The following is a 25,000-nucleotide window of genomic DNA, read 5'->3' on the forward strand; positions in this document are numbered from 1 at the left end:
TCTCAGAGTTACGCACCGCTAAACGGCCGCTTGATACCCCCTCAAGGAACCATGAGGGTGCCTGGACCACACTTTAAGACCCACTGGTGTAGCAGAGTGTTGCCAGTGAGCCAACATGCATAATATCAGCACCCTGACACTGTTTTAACCAGAACGGAACAGAGCCTTCATTAGTATCATTGGCAACACCTGTGAAGGAAATATAAAACCACTGGTGTAGCAGAGTGTTGCCAGTTTGACCAGAATGGAACACAACCTTAATCAGTATAATTGGCGATTTATTTCCATGGCTGCTGTGCATAGAGCCTATTATATGAAGACAGGTTCAAAATGAGTGAAGCTGTCCTTTAAGCCCTATACTGTAATACTTCTGCTCCGCTGTCTCTCGTCTCGTACGTCACTTTGAACTCATGCCATTTGGGCGAAGATATAGAACTTTGAAATGGGAAAAAAGTTTGTCCCTTCAGCCCATTGCAGCATTAACCCATTACGACCTGGACAGCATCTGTGTCATTTTAGATTTATTTGGCTATTCAAAAATAGCAGATATACAAGCTCATAGCGCAGCACGAGCTTGTAGATCTGCTATCTTTTTTTTAATAGTGAAAATGTGTGCAAAATCTTTGAATATATATATTTCTAAAGCATTTTTTTTTTAAAGGAAGAATAAATAAATATATCTCAACATATTTTTTCTTTTAAACTGTTTTTTGTTTGTTTTAGAAAACATTTTCAGAATCGGCCTCAGGACCTCATGTATTGTCTTGGTGCCATGTTGTTCTGTGCTATATGGTTATGTGTTGTTTCCGTGCTACATGGTTATGTGTTGTTCCGTGATACATGGTTATGTGTTGTCCCGGTCGGAACAGACTGTGAGAAGACGAATATCCCCGAGGGGACAATAAAGACAATTATTATTACCTGTCGGGCGTCCTCCTCTTGCCGTTCTCGTTGACGTCCATCAGCAGCTCGGAGGAGTCCACCGGGGAGGAGGTGGTGGAGGTGTCCAGCAGCAGCTGCTCGTGCTGGGCCAGGTACTGGGCCGGGTTCTGCTTGGCCAGCCGCGCGCAGTGGAGCAGCTCCCTCTGCAGCAGGGGCAGGTTGGCCTGGAGGGAGAGGGGGGAGAGGGAGGGGGGGATTAAAAACGTTTTTCAGACAATGGTTTGAAGGAGTTTTTTTATGGTAAGGGAGGTAGCGCTCTGGTGGTGTGGGGGAGGGGGGGGTTAGAAATAGAGAGAGAGAGAGAGATAGAGAGAGCGTGACAGTGACAGAGAGAGAGACATGGACACAGAGAGAGAGAGAGTATCAGAAAGAGAGAGTGACACTGACAGAGAGAGACTGTGAGGGGGGTTATAAAGAGAGAGAGAGGTACTGACAGAGACAGTGACAGGGAGAGAGAGAGAGAGAGAGAGAGAGAGAGAGAGAGAGAGAGAGAGAGAGAGAGAGAGAGGCAGCGACAGAGAGAGATAGAGAGAGCGTGACAGTGACAGTGACAGTGACAGTGACAGAGAGACATGGACAGAGAGAGGAGAGAGAGAGAGAGAGAGAGAGAGAGAGAGAGAGAGAGAGAGAGAGAGAGAGAGAGAGAGAGCGAGAGAGAGCGAGAGAGAGAGAGAGAGTGTGTATCAGAAAGAGAGAGCGACACTGACAGAGAGACGGAGAGAGACTGACAGTGACAGGGAAAAAGTGTGAGAGAACAGACAGACAGACAGACAGACAGACAGACAGACAGACAGACAGACAGACAGACAGACAGAAAATGAGAGATGAAAGAGAGAGAGGGGGGGGGGCTCAGCAGAGGCCTTTACTATGGCATGAACTGTACATGAGCAATACATTATTGCTGATTTTGCGTTTCACATTTTACCTCACAACAATGGGAAGGTAACATGCACTCAGTCACATATCACATACACATGCACGTGTGTTAAATCAACTGATATGCAGCGCAGCGGTGCAGCACAGTAGAGTGACTTTGAGGGAAAAGCGCTTATAGAATCCCGGATGTCCCCGGATCCACGAGAACCTACATGAAGAGGAACTGGACCCGTCTCATGTTATAAAAAAGTAATCTATAGAAGAAACAGAAAAGCTTGCACTGTGCATTTGGTCACATTAAACTCAATTTACATTCTATCCCCCCTCTTTCAGAACTCGTCAAAACACACAGCGTGAGCAAAACAAGAAAAAGAAAAAAAGAACCCCATAGAAGTTGTGTTTTGCGGTGTCACACCGACCACAAACATCTCATTACCTCTGAACCACTTCCCCGTCACCCAGAATGCACCAGCGCCTGCCAATGTGCCACCAACAGCCTCGCGAAAGATAAAACAAGAAACAGAACACCTTGAAGAACCGGTGAGACTGTCGCCTTCAAAAGAGGCAATTTTCTTTCGTCAAGAAACAACTGCTATTTTCTGTCTTTTAGGTGTACCGTGGGGGTCTGCTGTTTCCCCCGTGTGGACTTGTAGTCGGGACTTCAAAGGCTTCTGACGGCGTGCGCTTTTAAGGCGAGATGATGAAAGTGTTGCGTGGGTCGGGATCTGAGAACGAGAGAGCGCCGGGGTCTATTTTCGGAGTGAAAACATCTCTGTGTGGTCGTTAATGTCGTTATCTCTCCATTTCTTTTATATGTTTTTCTTTTCTTTTTCACAGGCTGTCTCACGTTCACTCACTCACACATGGGAATACTGTACTTCCGAAATGTGTGAGTGGGCACAAGTTCATGTAAACCTGTCCAAATTATGCCTAATTTATGCTCCGGCGTACGACAGAGTTGCGTGCCGAAAATACCCGATTTACAAGCTCACAATGCATCACGTCCTTGTAAAACGGCTATTTTTATGTTGTTGTTTTTATGCTTTTTTTTGTCATTATGCCAATTGATTCCTCCCCGCACACATTTGTGTGTAGTCACTACTGTTGTATCCTATTGACTCACCTACCAGTGAGGAGCCCCCACCGGGAGGACGTAGAGCCTCCATCCTACTCCTCCCGCCCAACACTCCCGGCTGACAGGTGACGCCCCAGCCCGTAGGAATACACGCAGTGACAAATATCACCCTTGTGTTCATATAGACACTCGACAAAGCCGGATGCACTACGTGGATTTGTGGAATTGTACTTTTGGCACTTTCATTTTGAACATTTTACAATATACTTGTATCAGAGGATGTTTATATTTTGGTATTGCTAGGTTTTACCTAAGTAAAATAATCTGAGTACTTCTACCACCACCACTACAAAACGTTCTTATTTGTCCTACTACCCCCGCCCCCACCGTGCTGTAATGGGGTGCAATAAAAAAAAAAAAGGCAAACGGTGGCCTTCCCCCATACCTGCCCGAGTTAATGGTCCGTTAATAGTTTATGATCGTAATTACCCCGTGAAAAAAGAGGGTAAAATTGATTGCTTTGACCTCGCTGAACTCGTCTGCCATTAATTGGAGGTCATCCTAATTGTGCGAGACGTGGGACGCATTTAGATGGGGGGGGGGGGGGGGGGGGGGGGGTTTGAGGGAGACGCAAGAGGTGGGAAAAAAAAGCACCTGATACATTTTTCACTCGACGAAGTACAGGGGCTTATTTGAGTCCGTTTGGTTGCTGCTCAGACTCCGCACAAAGGCTCAGAGTTCTGCGACCCTGAGTGCTTTTATTGATTGACTGAATACTGTATTAACAAGTCTGTTTACAGTACACGTAGTACAGTAAGAAATTATGCTAAAAGGAAGACACAGAAAGCCCAAGGGGACTTGTTTCCATTGTGATCCATTGTACTCAGTTCATCAGTAAGACTTACAATGCAAAACAATACATATCGCTAAAAGCTCCTAGGTGTTCCCAGGGTGTTCTACTAAGCCTAATTGAATTTAGAGGTCAGCCACTCTTAGTTCCATTCTCATCGTGACCATCTGGGCAGCCATCAACTGGATGGAGCTGAAACAGAATTAACAAAGGTGCCCCCCCCTCTACTGTGTGGTTCTCAACCTTTTAGAAATGCCATAGACCCACAGTTTGATATCATTTGGTTTATTGTGTTAATTAGACTATTGAGAGCATACAAATGGAACCAAATGGACCCTTACGAGCCCTTTTGGTCCCATTTCTACGCTCTCAGAGTTATAGACCCGTAAGTGTCCATTTTGATTCCCAACTATCAATCATTTAGCAGGAGTGAGTGGGGGCCCCCCTGGAACCTCCTCCAGGACCTCTCTGGGGGGACCCGGGACCGCACGTTGAGCACCAGCGCTTCACTCCAATATTCCGTTATACGAGGCATCAATCCACGTCACGGCCGTCTCCTCTTCACTTAAGCAAACAGTGTGTTTATTCCACGGATCGGTCGTCGGTGCATTCTTCTCGTGCCGCCAGAACAGAAAAAAAAAGACAAAAAAAACCCTGTTCGACAGATAATGGAGCCGGTAGAGAAAGGCCCTAGCCTTTAATTTGAGAACTCGTGGAGACGTGTCATTACCCCGTCTCGTGTGGCACGCGTCCCGACAATAGATTACGTCATGGCGGCCGGCCGCCGTGCGGTTTATGATTGCCTCTCCCTTCCAGTAAATAGCCACCGCTGAGGTTGTTCGTGGCGGTGGGATATTAAGGATATTAAGGGGTGGGTGGGTGTGTGGGAGGGTGAGGGGCTCAGCGCGGTCTAGCATTAGCGTAATGAAAAACCTTGGACCCTGCTGACACGTGTCATCGCGGGGCAGCTGTGCTTGTGCGCACCTATAAACACGTGCGCGTGAGAGCGCGAGCGGGCGCGCACAAATGTACAGTCGTACACCCCCCCCCCCCCCCCCAACCACTCTCTCCTGCCATATGGTAGCTGGCATTAAAGGGCCCTCCGAGAGAAGACACTAAAATTAGACTAGGGAGAGAAAGAGAGAGGGAGAGAGAGAGAGGGAACGATGGAAAGAGAGAAAAAAGAAAGGAGGGGGGGGAAACGACTTGCATCTTTGATTCTCCAGTCGTCCCAGTGATACACTAACCATCTGGTGAGGAGAGGAGACAAGAGGAGAGTGGGGAAGAGAGGGTGAGGGAAGGGAGGACAGGGGAGGAGAGGAGAGGAGAGAAAAGGCGTGGAAGAAACAAACAGAGCAACGTAGAGAGATATGAAGGCACATGAGAGAGGAAGCAAATGCGCAGCTGAAGCCTAATTTATGCCTAATTTACCGTACCATCCTGCGTCGGTGTTGTGAGCCCGAAAATATTCGAGCTACAAGCTCACAATGCGTCGCCGTGAGCTTGAAAGTGGGCTATATTTGGAGCGCGACACCGTCGTAAGACGCAATATAAATCAGGCTTAGAATGCGGGGATGGGAAGGTATGAGGGCAATGGGAAGACAACTGGGGGGATGGATGGGAGACGGAATGAGTCAGAGAGAATGCGTGGTCCCAGTTTGCTCCTCTGCGTTCCATTAACAGCCAGTAAAGCGATGCATATAGCCAATTTGTGCAATGCGCGCAGACGCGCGGGACCTCAGTGGGAGTGACACTGTAGCCTTGTGAATGTCAGTCCACACACACACACACACACACACACACACACACACACACACACACACACACGCGCGCATGCACGCACACCAGACCACGGTGGTGACAAGCTAAGTGACTGTCTTGTCCCCATAAAAACCTATGCCATAACGCTGTCCCTCACACACAGAGGAAGGCAGATGGAAGTCTTGGGATGGAAGGGCGGATAGAAAAGGCAAGGACAAAGAGGCAACAAGCCACAGGAAGCTGACCAGATCACCTCTGAATTGAAGGCTAGAACTCTTTCGTGCTGAATGCTAGATCACGTCAGTACTGAATGCTAGATCACGTCGGTACTGAATGCTAGATCAGTACTGAATGCTAGATCACTTCAGTAATGAATGCTATCACTTCAGTATTGAACCCAGATCACTTCAGTGGTGCAGGCTAGATCCCTGCAAATGTTCAAAACAAGCAAGGCATCGTCTGAGCCCCACCCAAAACGCGAAAGCATGCACATGGACCTTTCTCTGAGGTTCTTGTCTCCCAGACTGGGGGAAAAGGCAGTCCCCGGGCAGATGCCTGGACCGAACCAAGCCACACCGTGACAAATGGGCCACGGCGGGGGCACGGCCCGATGGGGGCAGAGAGAGGGCTCTCCTTCCACTCGTATTACTGTGCTAATGGCTGAGAAAGGGAAGTGCCCGCTGAAAATGTGGCTTGAGTTGGGGTAAGTCAAATCGAGCCCGAGAGAGGGAGAGGGAGAGAGAGAGAGAGAGAGAGAGAGAGAGAGAGGCTGGAAGCAAAGTACATGAAAGGGGACATTGTCCTCGGGCCAAAACCAGACTGGCCCTGCTTCGTTCGCCAGCGGTGGATACGCGAGTTCCACCAACAAATTTCCAGAGCAAGAGATGTATAAAAAATGGACGTGTAGTTAGCTGTTATGTGAGACCTTGAGGTCTTGAATGAGAGGAGAAGAGAGAGGAGAAGAGGAGAGGAGAAGAGAGGAGAGGAGAGGAGAGGAGAGGAGAGGAGAGGAGAGGAGAGGAGAGGAGAGGAGAGGGGAGGGGAGGGGAGGGGAGGGGAGGGGAGCGGAGGAGAGGAGAGTGATGAAGATGTTCGTTCATACCGAGATGGCTTCAACCCACTTGAAATAGCAGAACCAAGAGTGTGGGAGAGAGAGAGAGAGAGGGAGAGAGAGAGAGAGAGAGAGAGAGAGAGAGAGAGAGAGAGAGAGAGAGAGAGAGAGAACGAGAGAGAGACATCCATCTCCTGAGACTGAGAGACACATTTTGATTAGCCCGGGCCGGGCGGAGACAACGGAACGGCGGGTCAAAGAGGCCTTATTTTTACAGCAATAAAAGATCTGAAAGAGCGAGCGAGGGGAAAGGTATTTTCACGATATATAAACGAGGGAAGATAGAGACGAGAACGCGAGCGAGAGAAAGAGAGAGAGACACACACACACTTGAGAAACAGAGGGTGGGGGGGGCGGGGGCGGGGGGGGGGGGGTGTAGAAAAACACAGGGCAGAAGTATTCACATCTGGGTCTGGGCTGTAGCTCAAATGCGTTCCAGATTTTGTCGGAGCGGGCGGTCGGGCTGGCAGGCAGGCGGGCGGGCGGGCAGGCAGGCCTGGCTGGCTGGCTTTCTGGGAGCTATACAGTACAACAACGTCGTATTTATACGTACCTTGAGGAAGGGAATGACGAAGGGTCGCAGGGGGAAGTTGGTGGCTTCTTGGAGCTTGGAGTGAAATTCTTCGATGGTTAGCGTGGAATTCTGTTGCGGAGAGAGAAAGAGAGAGAGAGAGAGAGAGACGAGGGAGGGAGGGAGGGAGGGAAGGAGAGAGAGGGGAAAACACATCAGTCCATATGGAAAGCATTAGGCGATAATATTACTTATTGGAAGCAAAGTTATATCCTGGGTTTGGGGGCTGTGGTAATAGGAAACATATGGCGCAGGGAACACAAGAGAAATACCACCGTAGACAACAAAGACAGACATCTCATTCAATTACCCAGACAAATACACACATATGAACACACTGTAAAAGCTTGAGTTTATATGGAACCCTGAGGGTGGGCAAATGGAACCGAATGGACCCTAGCGGGTCCCTTTGGTTCCATTTGCCCACCCTCAGGGTTAAATGAACACTGAGGATTTTACTGCAACTACACAGCAAAAAAGATTTAAAGAAATGGATCCGTAAGTGATCAAAATGAGAAACACTAGATTTATGAATGATTTATGTGGCATGGGACACGACTTAACGCTTGTGTTCTCGGGACGCTTGTGTGGCGCGTGCGCAAATCGCCGATGCACAAGGTACACACGAGAATGAAACACATACGCGATGTGGACATCTTTTTTAGATTATGTTATACATACATTATTGCAGGTTTATACAATACATGTTATCCATATCATCCATAATATCTTACATGTTTTCTTCATTTGTTAAATTCATCCAGCATCTGTTTTATGAAAAGAAAATCCAATTTATATACAAACAAAAATTGATAATACAAAGAAGGAATGAAAAGAGAAAAAGGGGGGAAATAAAAAAAGTTATAAGAAAAATAATTTAATAATTTAGTTTATTTTAAATTCATCTACACGTAAGTGGGCATCTGTAAGGTAAGAGGATTTGAAAAAGTTTTCACAGGGAGAACGTTCCTGAAAGAGGTTTGAACACGCGTCACTCCTTCAACAAACATCACATGTCATTTTGCATACCGTACGCCGATGTGCAGCATTTAAATATTACCCCAGGGGCTTTGGCTCTCCGGCGGAATTGTTTGGATATAACAGTGTGTATATACACATGTATCTCATGTGAACTTTATGTATGTAAATCCTTCAGCTTTGTAAATATATATGGTGGGGTATATTCCTGTCAAGAAACTGCTTGGGCTGATCCTAATTCCTCCACAGGGGGATTAGAGAGTAGAGGTATGTTTTTTTCTGCACGTAATTGTCTTTGACATATCCAACACCTGGCTATCGCATTTGGATGTTCATACAGACACACACACACACACACACACACACACACACACACACACACACACACACACACACACACACACACACACACACACACACACACACACACACACACACACACACACATTGATACTTTTACACACACATTGATACTTTTACTTAAGTAAAACATTTGAGTACTTTTTCCACCACTGACACACACGCACACGCACACGCACACGCACACGCACACGCACACGCACACCCACACGTACACATACATGTGGAGCCTCTGTCCACACAGACTTCACGTGCACACGCAGGCTATTCTTATCGGTGTAAAAACAGTACACGGAGCCTATCTCGCCAGCGCCACAACGATCCACGCCTGTCTGTCTGCAACATTCTCTCACTCTGCCAATTCCTGGTTCATATGCTCTGTCGTGCGACGGTGATTTTGGCGCCGGAAATAGCAGATCTACAAGCTCACAACACTTCACGTCGTGACACGTCGTGAGCTTGTAGATCGGCTGTAACTGTCTAAACTGTCTGTCTGTCCGTCCGTCCGTCCGTCCATCCGTCCGTCCATCCGTCTGTCAGTGTCAGACATTAACTGTCTGTCTGTCTGTCTGCCTATCTGTCTGTCTGTCTGTCTGTCTGTCTGTCTGTCTGTCTGTCTGTCTGTCTGTCTGTCTGTCTGTCTGTCTGTCTGTCTGTCTGTGTGTTGTCAGACAGCAGATAACAGCCAGGCCTGCAGACTTCAATACATTACGATAGCAAAAGGGACAGGACATTGTCTGGTAGACACACGCAGGCAGGGGAGATATTGCGTGTGCGTGTGCACAAGCTTTGGGCAGGTCCGTTTTTTTGAAGAGCAAGCCTCATTGCCACCTCTCTCTCTCTCTCTCTCTCTCTCTCTCTCTCTCTCTCTCTCTCTCTCTCTCTCTGCTTCTACTTCTTTGTATGACAATCTCCCATTAACAGGCTGACCACACAGCACTGACAATATTTTACATGCTGTATTTCACGAAGCAGAGAAACAGAACGGGCGAGGGAGAGAAAGACAGACAGACAGACAGACAGACAGACAGACAGACAGACAGACAGACAGACAGACAGACAGACAGACAGACAGACAGATAGACAGACAGAAAGACACACAGAGAGAGAGAGAGTGAGAGAGAGAGAGAGAGAGAGAAAGAGAGAGAGAGAGAGAGCGCACACGACAAGGGAATGAAAACAGTATAAGCATAAGCACAAACAAACCAGGGAAAAAGACGACACAAAAAATAAAAGAGAGAAAATATTTCTCTCTACAGCTCCCCCCTCCCCCCTCCTCTCTCTCTCTGTTATTTCCCAGACCTGAATTTTGTTGCGTTCAGGCTTACATCTGTTCACCCAGATTGCGTCGGGGCTGTTTCTTGACAGCTAGCGAATACTCCCGAGTCTGCAACTCTCCCTCTCTCGCCGGCGCACAACTAGCTAATTAACAGTGTCACTCTTTCCAACTGGATGGAGGGGAAGAGAGAGACACACAGCGTGCGAGAGAGAGAGAGAGAGAGAGAGAGAGAGAGAGAGAGGGGGACGCGAGCCAAGAGGACAAGCCGGGAGGAGTGTAGCGCGCGGGCGAGACGGTGAGAAAAATAAACACTGTAAAGCTAAAAGGAGGCTATGCTCTTTGTGGCTAATTAAAAAATAATAATAATCCTTCCCACCTTCAATCGGTATTTCGTGTATTCCCTGGATCGTTACGCTATAGCGATAAATCTAACATGTGTTGCACACCATTCTCCCAGTGATGAAGCTCACCATGTGAGCTAACGACGGATTTGTACACAGTTGTGCAGAAAATAGCAGATCCACAAGCTCACAACGCGGCGGTGGCGCGGTGAGCTTGTGGATCTGCTATTTTAGCGCGCGATTCTGCCCGCAGTGAAGAACAACAAGGCTTCAAGCGTCAAGACACAACACATCTGTGCTACAGCGAAGGCAAGAGAATCTGATTTTTTGATGTACGCAAGCTTTGATTCAAGGCTTGTCTCGTTTTGCGGGATCGACCATATCTTCAGCTGTAAATAAACAAGGCCCCGGGCTTTGAAAATGGTTCCTTGTGTTGATGCCACGCAATGAGGTTGGTAACATCTCTTGAGGTGCAATCGTCGCGTTTCATTTTTTGTTTGGTATTATTTGTTTGTTTTCTGCAAAGTTTCTCCAACCGCAGCCGTTTGTTCAAATAGAAAATCCTGTGATTCAGTTATTCCCTGTCCTTTATTTACACAAACGACATGATATGCTGACACATCAAACTATTGTGACGCATTAGCTAGGTTTCACGTCGTTCCCACAGTGCATGAATCTAGGGAAATTATGAAATATTGTACATTAGATGTCTAAAGGACTGGCGGAGGTGTGTTTCAAAATGTATTTTCAAAACATTTTGAAACACACCTCCGCCAGTCCTTTCGATATCTAATGTACAATATTTCAGCCATTGTAGAAGATATGTTTGCTATATCTGTTTTGCTTTATAAAGCCATTTTGATCTGCTAAACTGAAGACATATAGAGTCAATGAGTGTGCTTTTTTCCCATAGACTTACTGTTTATTCTTACTATAATCTGTAGTATAGGGGTAGGGGTACGCACGGGTGCCAAGATTGTCACAGGGGTGGGGGATCACAGAGGGTCTTTCTTTAAAAAAAATATATATATTAAAAAGATTTAGTCAATCAAATGAGGGGTTATTGCTGAGTCTTATGATCATTACATCCTGATGTGAAAGAAAATATTTCAAAAATAAAGGCTGTTATGCATATGGACAATCTGCTGGAAATATTTTATTTTGATGCGGTGTCATAATTAAATGTATGATATGGCACATTAACTATCAAGTACATGAAAACATGTCAAAAAGGTTCCAAATTCAACATTTCTTTTTAAATAGCTCACAACGCTTATAGATATGTTATTTTCAAAAAAGCCTATGTACCGTATAGGTGTTACAGTGATTAAACACATTTTGTGATTAACTCATTTAGGTCGTACCCCTAAGGTACCCCTGGGAGTCCCTGGACCCCACAAAAAACAGTGCCGTGTCCAGGCACCTAGGCTAATTGTAGCCTGACAGTGTGTCGCGGGTTCGATTCCCGAACTGGACGTCCTTTGCTGTGAGTCACTCCCATCTCTCTCCCCATTTCTTGTCAGCCTACTATCCTATAAATAAAGGCATAAAAGCCCAAAAATACATCTTTTTAAAAAAAGTGTAATTAAAAAAACAGTGCTGTGACTTACCACCAGCCCCAGTACCAGGGTGCGGACTCGCTCGCCTATCTCGGGCGAGATGTCGTTGCCGAACTGCTGCAGCGTGGTGAGGAAGCGCTTGAGCTTGCTGAGCTGCCGGGCACCGCAGGCCGGCGGCAGCTGCTGATTGGCCAGCGAGGACGAGGAGGAGGAGCTAGGGCCGTTGCTGTAGCCGTTTGGTGGAGACGGGGCGCCGTTGAGCGCCGTGGGGGAGTGGCTGCTGCCGTTGGTTACTGGACGAGAGAGAGAGAGAGGTGAGTCTGTTTAAGGTATAGGAACCTGGGCTCAATTTGTAAAAAAAAAAAATATCATTCATATTATCATTGCTGAGGGGCAGAAATCACATTTTTACTTTTTGGGTTTTTTCGTGAATGAATGCCCTATACTTTGATACTTTGATACTTTGAATCCTGAAAAGTAACAGTTTTGGACATGTGAGGTTTCCACCCGATAGAGACGCCACCCGATTGTATGACAATTAGCAAAAATAGCTGACCTACAAGAGCTGATAGATCTTCTATGTTTTGCTATATTTGAATTTTTAAAAACATATTCTGACAACTTGTTTTCAACATATTAAATTGTGATCATTGTTATCAAACATAAATATCAAACATATCAGAAACATATCTAATGCATGACTAATCTACTGCATGTCTAATCAAATCCAGTCTGACCAGAAGCAAGGATAAAAACATATCCCCAGCGGTCATAAAACTGAAAGTCCAGATCCTTGTAGCCCCCCCAACTCCAGCAAATCGAAAGCCTGAAAGGAACGATGCTTTTTGTGTAAAACTCCCAGTGTGCTTGCTGTCGGAATCAATGTTTAAAACACCGGAAATATGTACCTGATATCACGGACGGAATTTCAATTCAAACACTGACATTTCAAGCCCGATCGAACCTTCAAAACGCCTGACATCACCGCTGTGCAGCACATGCGTAAACATCGATGTTCTCCCCGTTATTATTGCCACTGGCAGCTGCGCGTACTTTTCCGCCGTACATGCATACATGACTTGGCTTTAAAAAGCGAGAAGCCCGTCAGCGCACGCTATAACGTCGGTTCAGATTCTTGGAAAGTTTGCTCCGCTCGTTCGGACTGATTTGCCTTCCGAAAAATGAGCGGTTTGGTTTGCAACGCCGGACATTTGTTTCCAATCTGGGCTGTGAACCCCCTTTCATCCCCTGCATAAAAAAAGAAGAAAAACACATTTTCGGGGGGACCCTCTGGCCCATTCCCCCCCCCTTCCATCTCCTTCCCTGCAGTCTAAACAAGAGGGGAAGGGGCGACCCCCCGCTGTGCCCGTGTATATTGGGGGGGGGGGGGATTCGAACGATGTGCACGGCGGCATGAAGCCTTTTTCTTTTCTTGCTTTTTTTTTTATTCCTCTCTTCTCTCTCTCTCACTAACAAGATTAGGTTCTGATTCACGAACCGCTCACTCCCTCTCTGGCCCGCGTCCAAAACCACCGGCGTAACGAGAGACAGAGACAGAGAGAGAGAGAGAGAGAGAGAGAGAGAGAGAGAGAGAGAGAGAGAGAGAGAGAGAGAGAGAGAGAGAGAGAGAGAGAGAGAGAGAGAGAGAGAGAGAGAGAGAGAGAGAGAGGGAGGAAAGATACATCTACTTGAGCTACATCTGCTGACAATTACGTCGCAAAGGAGGGGGGGCAGTTGAAATCAAAGCGCAGCGCTTTGTTAAAACCTTCGGCGTGCGTAATGAGAGAGCAAGAGAGAGAGAGGGAGAGAGAGAGCGAGAGGGCCCTTCCTCTGTCGTCGCACGGGAGCTGCCGACGTTAATTGGCGGAGTCATCGTCCTTGTTTCTAAACGGGGGGGGGGGTGTGGGGGGTAGAACGAGAGAGCAAGAGAGAGAGAGAGAGAAGGCAGGTAAACGAGAGGGTTGAGACGGAGGTAGAGGACGAGGAGAAAAAAAACGAAGACAGTTTGATCTCGGCTTCATTCACCAGAGTCTGTGTCAAACCGTCAGAACGAATTGAACCGCGTGAAGCTTACATCCTTTCATTCTCGTGCCGTTCACATGGGAGAAGGTTTACCACTTTAAAACCCCATACATTGTTGAGTCCCTCAGGGCTCTATACTAGTGCCCTGTCTATTTTCTGCATGGAGTTTTGCGTATGGAGTGTGGAGTTTAAGTGGTTAAGTATGAAATGAGTGAATGCTAGGGCAGTGATTCTCAACCTTCAACCATTCTCAGTGATTCTCATTCCCTGGGACCCCAATCTACACTGTAACATCCTCAGTGTTTAATTTAACTCTGAGAGTGTACAAATGGAGCCAAAAATGTATTTGACTTTGAAGGAATTGAATGAACATTCATGTATTTCTAATCAGTTCATCCTCGAGTCCAGGAGGACATTTCCGCCAAATGTCATGGAATTCCCCCAATGCGTTCCCGTCACATTCACAGGCTGAGATGCACACACGCATATATGTACATACGTAGGTACGTACACATAGACATGACATCTGACATCTTCACACTTCCCTGATCTATCCCTGTAAAGTTATTTTTCCCCCATTGTCATGCCTGATTTGCCTATTTGTCTCCACTGAATTGCCACCATTGAATTGCCAACCAGGTGTGAAAGGAAACCATTTCACACCTGGCAACGGTCCTACTTTCTCCAATGACAAGGCTTGGACTTCCCACTGACTTTCCACTTAAGTGCAAATGGCAGGCCCTTGGAAATTCTCAGATGTCACATATTGACATACAGACGGACGGACGGACGGACATCTCAAAAACGTAATTCCTACAGCCCCGGCTGGCCGCCAACGGAGGACAAAAAAATGAAAATGCGAGTTCTTAGGTGTCTGTTGGCATGGAGGGTGCATCAGGCGTGAGTGGGTAGATGGGGTCCTACTCACGTGTGGTGGGGGTGTAGGAGGTGTTGCGTGGCGCTCCCTGCGTGCTGGGTGGGGGCGGCATGGTGGGAGGAGTCAACCTGGACTGTGCCTTGACGTCCGCAGGTGAGTCGGGCATGGTGGAACGCTTCCCAGTGCGATCTGCCAGAAAAAAAGAAAGAAAAAAGAAAACCCATTAAAATTCATCTCCAAAAACAATGGGTGCAAAATATCAGCACCCTGACTCTGTTTTACCAGAATTGAACAGAGCCTTAATTAGTGTCATTAGTAACACCTGTGAAGGAACTGAGGAAGCATCCCAATTTCTTTCCAATATGGCCGCTGTGCATAGAGCCTATTGCATCACTTTCGTATAGTTTATTTGCGTCGCTCCTGGTGTATAAATGACCAGATGCAAAAGGGTCCATTTGGACCCCTGGTGGTCCCCTGACCCTGGCGGGCGAGCACCACGTCGACAGTGACAGTCGACGACGACAACAAACAGCAAAAGTCAATTTATGAGTTGATTAGCTATAAGCCAGCTCCCCGGGAACTGAAGGAGACAGACATTACAGTGGAAAAGATTCAGCTTGCCACATCATATGTCTGTGTGTCACTGACACATATGTTCAGACTGTCAAATGAGAGATGAGACCGAGAGAGAGAGAGAGAGAGAGAGAGAGAGAGAGAGAGAGAGAGAGAGAGAGAGAGAGAGAGCGAGAGCGAGAGTAAATCTTCAGTGACTGTGAGTGCTCATTTCACCACCATCTGTGCCATTCTGCATGCCCATCGACAGGCATGTGCACGCACGCACACGAGCGCACGTGCGCACACACACACACACACACACACACACACACACACACACACACACACACACACACACACACACACACACAGTATATAGTCACACGTGCGCACATGCGCAAACGGCCAAACACAAACATAAACACATACATTGTCCCTTGACGCCTCTGTCCCTTGGTTCCACGTTCACATCTGTTCAGGAAGCGACCAGACAAAAAAACGAATGGCGAGGGAACTCGTTTGAGCCACAAGATACAACCCCGTCCCCCTACTGTACATACACACACATGCACACGTACACGTACACTGAGCACATCAACATTTTAGGATGGCATTTTTATAAATGCATCGTTTTTGTTTGGCCATTTTTAACCCTAACTGTAAAGCCTGAGTCATTGCACTTACTTACACTGCGGTGTAAGAAACATAGCTGATCTAGAAGCTGTGAGCTTGTACACTCACACAATCAGTATACTAAATGGATGGGTCTTTCTACTCTGCAACAACAATATGCCTTTGATATGTGTGTGTGTGTGTGTGTGTGTGTGTGTGTGTGTGTGTGTGTGTGTGTGTGTGTGTGTGTGTGTGTGTGTGTGTGTGTGTGTGTGTGTGTGTGTGCTGCCGTGCGTGAAGTAATTCTACCTTATGAATTGTGACATAAAAACACGTATAAAACCTGTTCAACCTCAAGGTCGTTGTACGTGCATTCGCATGACGATTCGGCTCTGAAACGACCTTGCAACAGCCGCACGCCTCATGACGAAACCCGGGCTGCTTTTGATATCCAGCAGGACATCAAATATTGGGAGGGGGGGGGCTACTGTGGGAAGCTGTCCTGTTCGCCTCACATAGTGAAACATTCTCCCCGGGACCCGCGGGCCTCTCTCTCTCTCTCCGAGACGTCACACGTTGTAGACCGCCATGACCTCGATGCAGACGAGTGATGTAATGTGCGTGTAAGCTCGGAACATTGGGCGACTGAGGGGTGGGCGGGGGGGCTTTGAGGTTGGGGTGGGCAGGGAGTGGGGGGGGGGATAACAGGAGAGAGAGCAACAGAAAGAAAGCAACGATAGAGAGAAGCTTCTGCAAACACTGAGAGTTACGCAATACGGAGAGATGCAACAGGGTGATGTAAGCCTGCAGACATCGTCTTGTTGTGAGTGAGTGGCGGGTCTTCCTTTTTCTAAGGATCGCTCTTTTGAGTTTCGGAGGGGGAGACTTTAAACCCAGTAACTTCTCAAAGTGTGGTCCGGGTTCCTCACATGGGTTAATCTTGAGGGCGTTTCAGGTAGTCCCTAGCAAAACGAGGAACAGTTTAAACACTTATCTAACCACTTAAACCCTATATGGTTTACCGGAGACCCTCAGGGCTCTACACTAGTGTCTTTTCTGTTTTCTGTTTATTGCGGGGAAAGCATTCGCTGCCGATCGACAAGCTCACAACGGGTCGCACGTGTGACGCGTTGTGAGCTTGTAGATCTGCTATTTTACGCGAAAGCTTTCCCCACAATAGGGATGCTGGGGTTTAAGTGGTTAAGGTAATAAAGGTTTTCGGCTATGCTACAAGCTCACAGCTTGTAGATCAGATATTTTCGCCACTTTTGCTATGACGCTGTCATACCGCGTATCCATACATTATGGAATGCTTGGCTGATAATTTACCAACATTGCAGCATGCTTAGGGACACAGCGCTCCCCCAAACTTTTGGAAAAAGTGCACAAAGTTCACGTAAACATGTCCACATTGCAATCACGTTCACAGATAGTAGAACCAAAATATGCCGCTTTGGAGATAGCGATATCGTTTTTGTGGAGCAATTACAGACGTAATTACAGCCATCACAAGTAAACAGTACATCTGAGAAGCAATCAAAATGTATATTTCAAATCTGAAAGATGTTAGCAATTAAATATCTGAGGAGGTGGGGGGGCACTTCTGGTGATTAGGGTCGCGGGTTCGAGTCCCGCTGGGGGGGGGCAACCGTACCCTATTCAGGCGCTGACCCTGCAGAGCTTCAGATCAAACCGCAGGGTGAGTGGCTGTTCTGTTATGCTAATCAATGTGATCTTCAATGCATCCGGCGCTGTCTGCCTGCCTGGAAATGTACCGGGGACAAAGTGTCGAGTAAACACGCCACAAGCAGGCTCTTCACTTCCTTAGTGAAGTTAATTGCGATAGTCTTCCAACAAACCTCCCGCCAGCCGTGTAAAGTAACGTTGTAAGTGCATTTAATCGAGGAGGCCTACCTTACTTTAGCACAATTTTGGAGGTACTGGTACTTTACTTATTTTTGCTATGTTATGCTTCCACTCCACTCCAAAGGTTGGATTGGAAGTGAATGCAGTTTTTACTCAACTGCATTCATGGGATACCTTTAGTTAAATGAGAGCGTTCTTTAAACCCTCTGTGCTTTAAGTATATTTTTATCCTAATACTTTTGTACTTTTACTTCGTATTTCTACACTGTTGAGTTTCTACGTTTACTTCTTCCACTACTGTGCCCCACCCCCTCACCTCAGCTGCTCTCGATTCCGGTAAAACTCTGAAAATAGCCGATATACAAGCTCTCAACTGAGCTTCTGAGCTTGTACATTGACTATTTTCGCCATACGGTCGTACGACAAAGTATAAATCAGGCTTCATGGTGCTCTTCAGCCCGTTAAAACGCTAGACAGCGATGCTTCGAAGAAGTCGTAAAAGAAAACAGCGAGTGAAAGTCAAAGTACTCATCGGCCTCTCCCTCCCCCGTCATCCATTACACATCTCCCGTACATCAGTATGAATTCGAGGGACATCGCCGTCTGTCCGGCCAGGCAGGCATTTGGCTCCGGCCGGTTATAACACGCATCTAATAAATGGCCGACGGATGCATTAACGGCCCGTCCCATTAAGTTTACAGACATATGAGGCGACGGGCGTACACTTTGTTTTCAAGGTTGTTTAAGGATGCCTTGTCGAGGAGGCTTCAAGAGGCTGTTTTGAATGACTAATCTCAGGGTGGAGGAGCAGGAGGGCGCGCTTGATGTCGCTTAGCGCCCTGACAAGGAGGCTTGATTGTGGATTCTGTCTCAGTAGCCCCCCAACACGCACGCACGCGCGCGCACGCACGCACGCACGCACGCACGCACGCACACACACACACACACACACACACACACACACACACACACACACACACACACACACACACACACACACACACACACACACACACACACACACACACACACACACACACACACACACACCTTTTCTTATGTGCAAATGGACGGTGTACGGTCAAGCTGTTTTCAATCATGCGCTTCACTTGCGTTATTGTTACCCCTCCACTGGAGTGTCCAAATGACCCTGCGAGGGGCGTCATTGGTATCGACTGAAGTGGCGGGACGATCGCTCTCCGTGGGTGCATCGAAAGTTGTCCATTTAGCTTTCGATTCTGATCGATTTTACGCTCCGCATTCACCTCACAGCGTTCTCTGTCAGATTCCAAAGAAGCAAAATAGTATCTGTTTTTCACTTACTTACTCCTGGTGTTTGTTTGCATCTGTGCGCATGGGTTTTTGTGTATGTTTGTGTGTGTGTGAATATGAGAGAGAGAGAGAGAGAGAGAGAGAGAGAGAGAGAGAGAGAGAGAGAGAGAGAGAGAGACAGAAAGAGAGAAAGAGGGAGAGAGAGATAGACTTCCCATCTGAGCGTATGTCTGTGCGTTGGCTGCGGTGCATGCATTGCACCCCGGCCCGCGTTGCTTTATCCTTCATCTTAAGCACCTCGGGGGGAGGCTTGGATGAGTTTCACATGCTTTCAGGGGTTATGTTTCTCTCATCTCCGCCCGGTAACCCGCCGTCCAATCATAACACTGACCCAGGTGTTAATCCCCAATTACAAGCCGGTAACCAGACTCAGACTTTCACAGCGCCGTCAGCCTGCGGCGCCCAGCGGGATTCTCAGAAGGATCTTCTACCCAGATTACTGTGTTGTTGTTGTTGTTTCTTCCTTTCTTTACCAATTCTTCTTATTCTACCAAGTCGTTTGCATGGCATGGCAATTCAATGGATTTTATTTTATTTTCCTTTCCAGAGAGCGTTCGGGTGAATAAATATTGAATTTGAGCAGGGTTGTTTAGCCTTGGATTGCTAACTTGGATAGCATCCCTAGTTTTCACACATTAGCTGTGTCAACTCACTCGGCTGTGAAAGCCTTGGTTAAATAAACGAAAACCAAACCAAAAATATCTTTTCATGCGCTATTTGCGGTGTTCGGTATGTCTTTTCAAAAAAGCTCTTACGGTACCTCAAAAAATGCAGTGCTTTTCACTATCAAACCTCACCATTTCCTGCAGTTTCAGGCCATGTCAGTTGCGCTTCACCACTTAAGCCCTATTCAAAAATAGGGACTCTACTAAATTGCAAGTAAAGTCCCTATTCAGGGGCAAACTTTCCGCAAAAATAGCAGATCTATAAGCTCAAAATGTGTCACAACCAGTGGTGAGCTGTGGATTTTTGAACTAAGGGTACTGTATTTTATGACGTCACGCGCGCGCACGTGCGCGCACATAGCCACTCAGCTCAGTGCTAGTTGAAATACTGCATTCAACATGTGATTATTAATGTAGTCATATGTATTATTATTTTGTTGTATTGTTGCATTGTTAATTTGTTGTTTTTATTTTTGTTTCAAATTAATTATTGTATTTTCCTTTTAATTTTATATAAAAGCCCTTTACATAGACTCACCCACACATAAGTAGGCCTACTTAAAATAATCAGACAACTTGTCTTTGTCTTGTCTCAGAGAACTGGGTCCTCTGCTAAGCGACCCCCTTCACACCTTGCAGTGCAGAGATGTTGTCTGTCATTGTGAGAGGAATGTAACACATTCAATTCAAGTCCGTGTCTTTTCTCGAGTAGCCTAATGTTATGCAAAGCAGCCAGGTAGACGCTATTGAGAACGGCTCGCCACTGACGGCGCAAACCTTGAGAGGCTATTGTTTTTAAACTTTAAGGCGTTAAAGACCGCTGCTGACGGTGCGTGCACGCGCGCCCCCAGCTCCCACAGTGTCAGAACTAAGGGTACGCCGTACCCCACCCCCTACAGCTCAACCCTGGTCACAACTAGATGCTTTTTTGAGCTTATAGATTGACTATTTTCTTTTCAGTGTCGAGCCTAACATAGAGTCCTGCTGGACAAGGGTCAACAAAGTATATAGATTTTAGTGGTTAAAGAAATAGCCGATCTACAAGCACACAGCATGTTGCATTGCAGACAGTTGTGAGCTTGTACATCTGCTATTTTGTAATGCCTAAAAGGCTGAAAGTTCTTAATTGGACGACGGTCTTATCTAACCAATAGATCACACCAGCAGGGACAAGTGGAACCCGGAACAATTAGAAGAAGCAATATACAGAATTATGGAAAATGTGAGCCGGCGATTTCGCTGAAAAACCCGACGTATAAGTGCAACCATGTGCGATACGGTGACTCCTCTGTTTGACTTGGGCTCGTTAAAAAACCTGCGCATGTACGTTTCTTTGTGTGTGTGACTGGAAAATGATGAATTACCCCCGAGTCATGTCACTCGGCCCGTCTTTTCTTAATGACCCCGAGTATTTTCATAGGTAGGGTTTGAGCCAGGCGTACAGGATATGCTGGCTGGCAGCGGCAGGCGTAAGACTATATGTTTCCACCCAGTTATTCTGTTATATCCAGAGTTTATAAAATAAATAGGCCGGAGCAGACGTTTAACTGAAAATAGCATAGTAAACCTCCCTGACTCTAGCCAGGTTTAAGAGGAGGGAAAGTGAATGGAAAATAAGTGGATGTGTGTGCGTGCGCACGTGCAAGCGCGTGTGAGTGTGTGCGCGCATGCATGCGTGTGTGTGTGTGTGTGTGTGTGTGTGTGTGTGTGTGTGTGTGTGTGTGTGTGTGTGTGTGTGTGTGTGTGTGTGTGTGTGTGCGTGTGTATCTTGTCTCTGAGCCTTATCAGTGGTAGAGCCCTGAGAACAGCCCTCTTGAAGTTTCGGAGCAAAAATGTAATATTCGGTTCAAGGCGGTACTTCAATTCAGAAATGAGGAAAAGCGAGGCACTGAAGCAAAAAGAAGTTTGAGAATCACTGCTTGGGCAACTCCAACATCCTTAGTTTGTTATAAGGTCCTCCTGCTGCAGAGTCTAAAGGAAGCCCATTGTCATTTACAAAGTACCATAGTCGTATAGATAGGGCACGACTCACACGACGAATCTTTCCGTTGCGTCATCAAAATAAATGAAAGTATACTTGAATAGTCTTGCAGCGTGTTTGACAGTTTGATTGCATTCTAAGCCTATGGCTCACTCTCTGCTCCTCCCTGCTAATGCTCAGCAGCTACCGTGGCTAAAACAGTTAGTCACAGCTCACCTCAGCAATGAACAAGTGAATTTTTTTTTCGTACAAGCTATCATCCACCCCCTCCTTCTTCAAAAAACTATGGGAGCTTGTATAGTTTTTCTTATTTTTTTTTAACACTTGTAAACATGTTATGTGACAAATTGGAAGTTGAATTGGAGTTGAGTTCAACAATGGTACAGTGAGGGTACTGACAATGACTCTCCTTCTACGTATACCTGTATGCTCCACTCCTTTGCACATTCGATTGTGACACTGCTGCTATTGTTTAGATAATTATGTACTGTATATGCACGTTTTTTTTGCAGGGAACTGCTGCTAACTGATAAGCTATTGTACCTGACAAGAACCTATATTGTTCTCACTGAATTGTATTATATTATTATATTTATTCTCTTGGCTTTAATATATTATTACGTTTAAAATGTTAGCAAAGTTATTAAGGATCTAAGTCCCCCAAAAAAACTTTTGTATTGTGTTTTGTGTTTTTATTTTTTCTCACTTCGGTTCTCAGTCTGGTAAGCCTCCTATTTCCAAGGGGCGGGACGTGCACAAACGGGAGAAAACGTCCCGCAGCCTCTGATTGGTCTGTTGGGGGGGCGGGACCAGTGTTTTCCTATGTAAACACTTCCTGACTTGCCTACATAATTGGTGACGTTTGTAAATACGAGTCAAATAGGACCCTGCCCAGACTGAATAGCGAAGTGAGAAAAAAACAATCCGCTGAACGTAGCAATCAGTCTGGATTCTGGCTACGTGCGAAGACTGGCACAATGCATAATGCATCGTTAAAAGTGCAAGAACGGCGTGCTAATGCACGGGGATGAGCACTCTGTCAGAGGATAATGCATGCACAGGTTAATTGAAACACAAGCTAACGTGCCTGGCACTTGCTAGGGTGTGCACTCACACACACACACGCACACGCACACGCACACGCACACGCACACGCACACGCACACGCACACGCACACGCACACACTACTGTACTCATGGGGTGCCTCTGTCCATGAGAACAGTGTGAGATAAAAGGGTCCACCCTAGCTTCTGGAACATGTACCCTCACCACCATGATTACCACCCTGTATACGGTGTGTGTGTGTGTGTGTGTGTGTGTGTGTGTGTGTGTGTGTGTGTGTGTGTGTGTGTGTGTGTGTGTGTGTGTGTGTGTGCGCGCGCGCGCATGTGCATTTATCTTTATGTATGTGCATGCGCGCCTTTGCTGGCACGCAATGCTCACTCCGTGATTACAGCTTGTCCTATGTATGTGTTCCCAATGTCACAGATAACACTTTGTTTCTCTTGCCTGCTCCCCACCCTCCCTCTCTCTCTCTCTCTCTTTTTCTCCACCCTGCCACCTTCCTCTCTCGCACCTCTTCCTTTTTTATTACAATCTCTCTTTCACAATGTGCCACACGGCGACCGTTGATAACCGCCTGTTGACTCTGCGATACGGCCTGGTCTGGTGGGTGCCATCGCCGCACAGTCACACAGTCACACAGGGGGAGCGGTTTGCCTATCTTATCCGGGCCAACGGGCATGGCCCGTGTGTGCCAACAAAAAGCCCCCAGTGTTGCCAGATTCTTCAAGAGAAAGCCAGGAATATACGAAAACAAGCCCAAAAGAAGCGACCAGTTTGACCACTTGAACCCTATATAGATAGACTATTTGAAAATAGCCGATCTACAAGCTCACAATGCGTTGTGTTGCAGCGTGTTGTGAGCTTGCAGATCAGCCATTTTCAAAAAAATCTGAAAAGTTAAAAGGACATGAAAATGCTTAAAAAACACTAATTTAAACAACATTATAGGAAGCAAGCCCAGATAAGAAACTACACTTGTTTAGGAATACCCCCCCCCCCCCAAAAAAAAAAACCTGCAACCACCAATATGTACAAGCGACTTTACAGACGTGCAAGCCAAAAGTCGCTTATAATAAGCACACAATGGCAACACTGCGAGCCCCCCCCCCCCCCCCTTCCACCCCCCCCCCCCCCCCCCCTGATAACTCCTGGGCTGATGTTTCATTGTGTGGCTGCAGAACAAAAGCACAAAAGCAACAGAGTCGCGTTGGCTGAAAAACAGCGTTGGCTGAAACAGCGTTGGCTGAAACAGGGGCAGGTGATCAAAGACAACGTTTTCTCTCTGACTCTCTCTTTCTCTTTTTCTGCAATTCCTGCAAAGGCATAACTTTGATGCTGTGATGCTGTCACCAAATGTGGGTCAATTATCTTTATTTAGGTATGAAACAACATGAAATGAGGATGACAATGAACCACTTCCATTCTACTTTTTGTGTTTTTTCGTAAATTAACGCCCTACTTGATCATACTACAGCGTCACACAAAAGTATCAAAAGTAGCAGATCTACAAGCTCGAAACGCGCCGATTCACGCCGCGTTTCAAGCTTGTGGATCTGCTACTTTTGCATTTGAATCCTGAAAAGTAACAGTTTTGGACATATGAGGTTTCCATCCGACAGAGACGATATACTTAGTAAACCGGGGTACCCCAGGGCTCTGTGTGAGGTCTGTTAGTCATTTCCCTCTACACCAAATCTCTTTGTCGAACATAGTCTACATGCTGTGTAGACTATGTTGCGGTGTATAGGCTATTTCTGCTCAGTGTTCACAACAGAATAGAGATGCTATTGTTCAGGGGATTTACCTGTGTGTGTGTGTGTGTGTGTGTGTGTGTGTGTGTGTGCGTGTGCGTGTGCGTGTGCGTGTGCGTGTGCGTGTGGGTGTGTGTGGGTGTGGGTGGGTGTGTGTGTGTGTGTGTGTGTGTGTGTGTGTGTGTGTGTGTGTGTGTGTGTGTGTGTGTGTGTGTTTGTGACACATGCATGGGTGTGTGTGTGTGTGTGTGTGTGTGTGTGTGTGTGTTATGATTGCCAAGATGGAGGATATGACATGACAACAGGGCTTGTCACACGCCAGCAGAGACTTCTACGCGCAGCCATTCTACCCGGCGACAATAATGGCTTTCAATCACGCCGAGTGGAATCTCCCAGCAATCGCAGTTCAGCAACATAAACAATTTAGCATCTACTCGTGTGCGCAGTTGCTCCATGACGGGGTTACAGTAAGCCAAGCAACGTGTACCAACCGCGTTCGCTTACTTGCGGTACTGATAAGTACACCAACGCACATGAAATTCAAATAAGGGCCCCCAGCCGAAAAAGATT

At 46.7% G+C, this 25,000-nt stretch overlaps 1 protein-coding gene across 1 annotated transcript in view; it reads right to left on the minus strand.

Annotated features, from left to right (window-relative positions):
* Positions 1-25,000, minus strand: part of runx1t1 (RUNX1 partner transcriptional co-repressor 1) — a gene marked incomplete at its 3' end in the record, with an annotated part of 113,673 nt that overhangs the window by 23,727 nt on the left and 64,946 nt on the right. The window contains exons 2-5 of the mRNA XM_084081375.1: positions 14,654-14,791; positions 11,755-11,996; positions 7,169-7,258; positions 922-1,106 (exon numbers count right to left, since the gene is read on the minus strand). Coding sequence (XP_083937501.1) covers positions 922-1,106; positions 7,169-7,258; positions 11,755-11,996; positions 14,654-14,791 — 655 coding nt within the window. The remainder of the gene's footprint in view (positions 1-921; positions 1,107-7,168; positions 7,259-11,754; positions 11,997-14,653; positions 14,792-25,000) is intronic.

This window comes from Gymnoscopelus microlampas (assembly GCF_963454915.1).
Source record: "Gymnoscopelus microlampas genome assembly, chromosome: 15".
In the NCBI taxonomy this organism is placed as follows: Eukaryota; Metazoa; Chordata; class Actinopteri; order Myctophiformes; family Myctophidae; genus Gymnoscopelus; species Gymnoscopelus microlampas.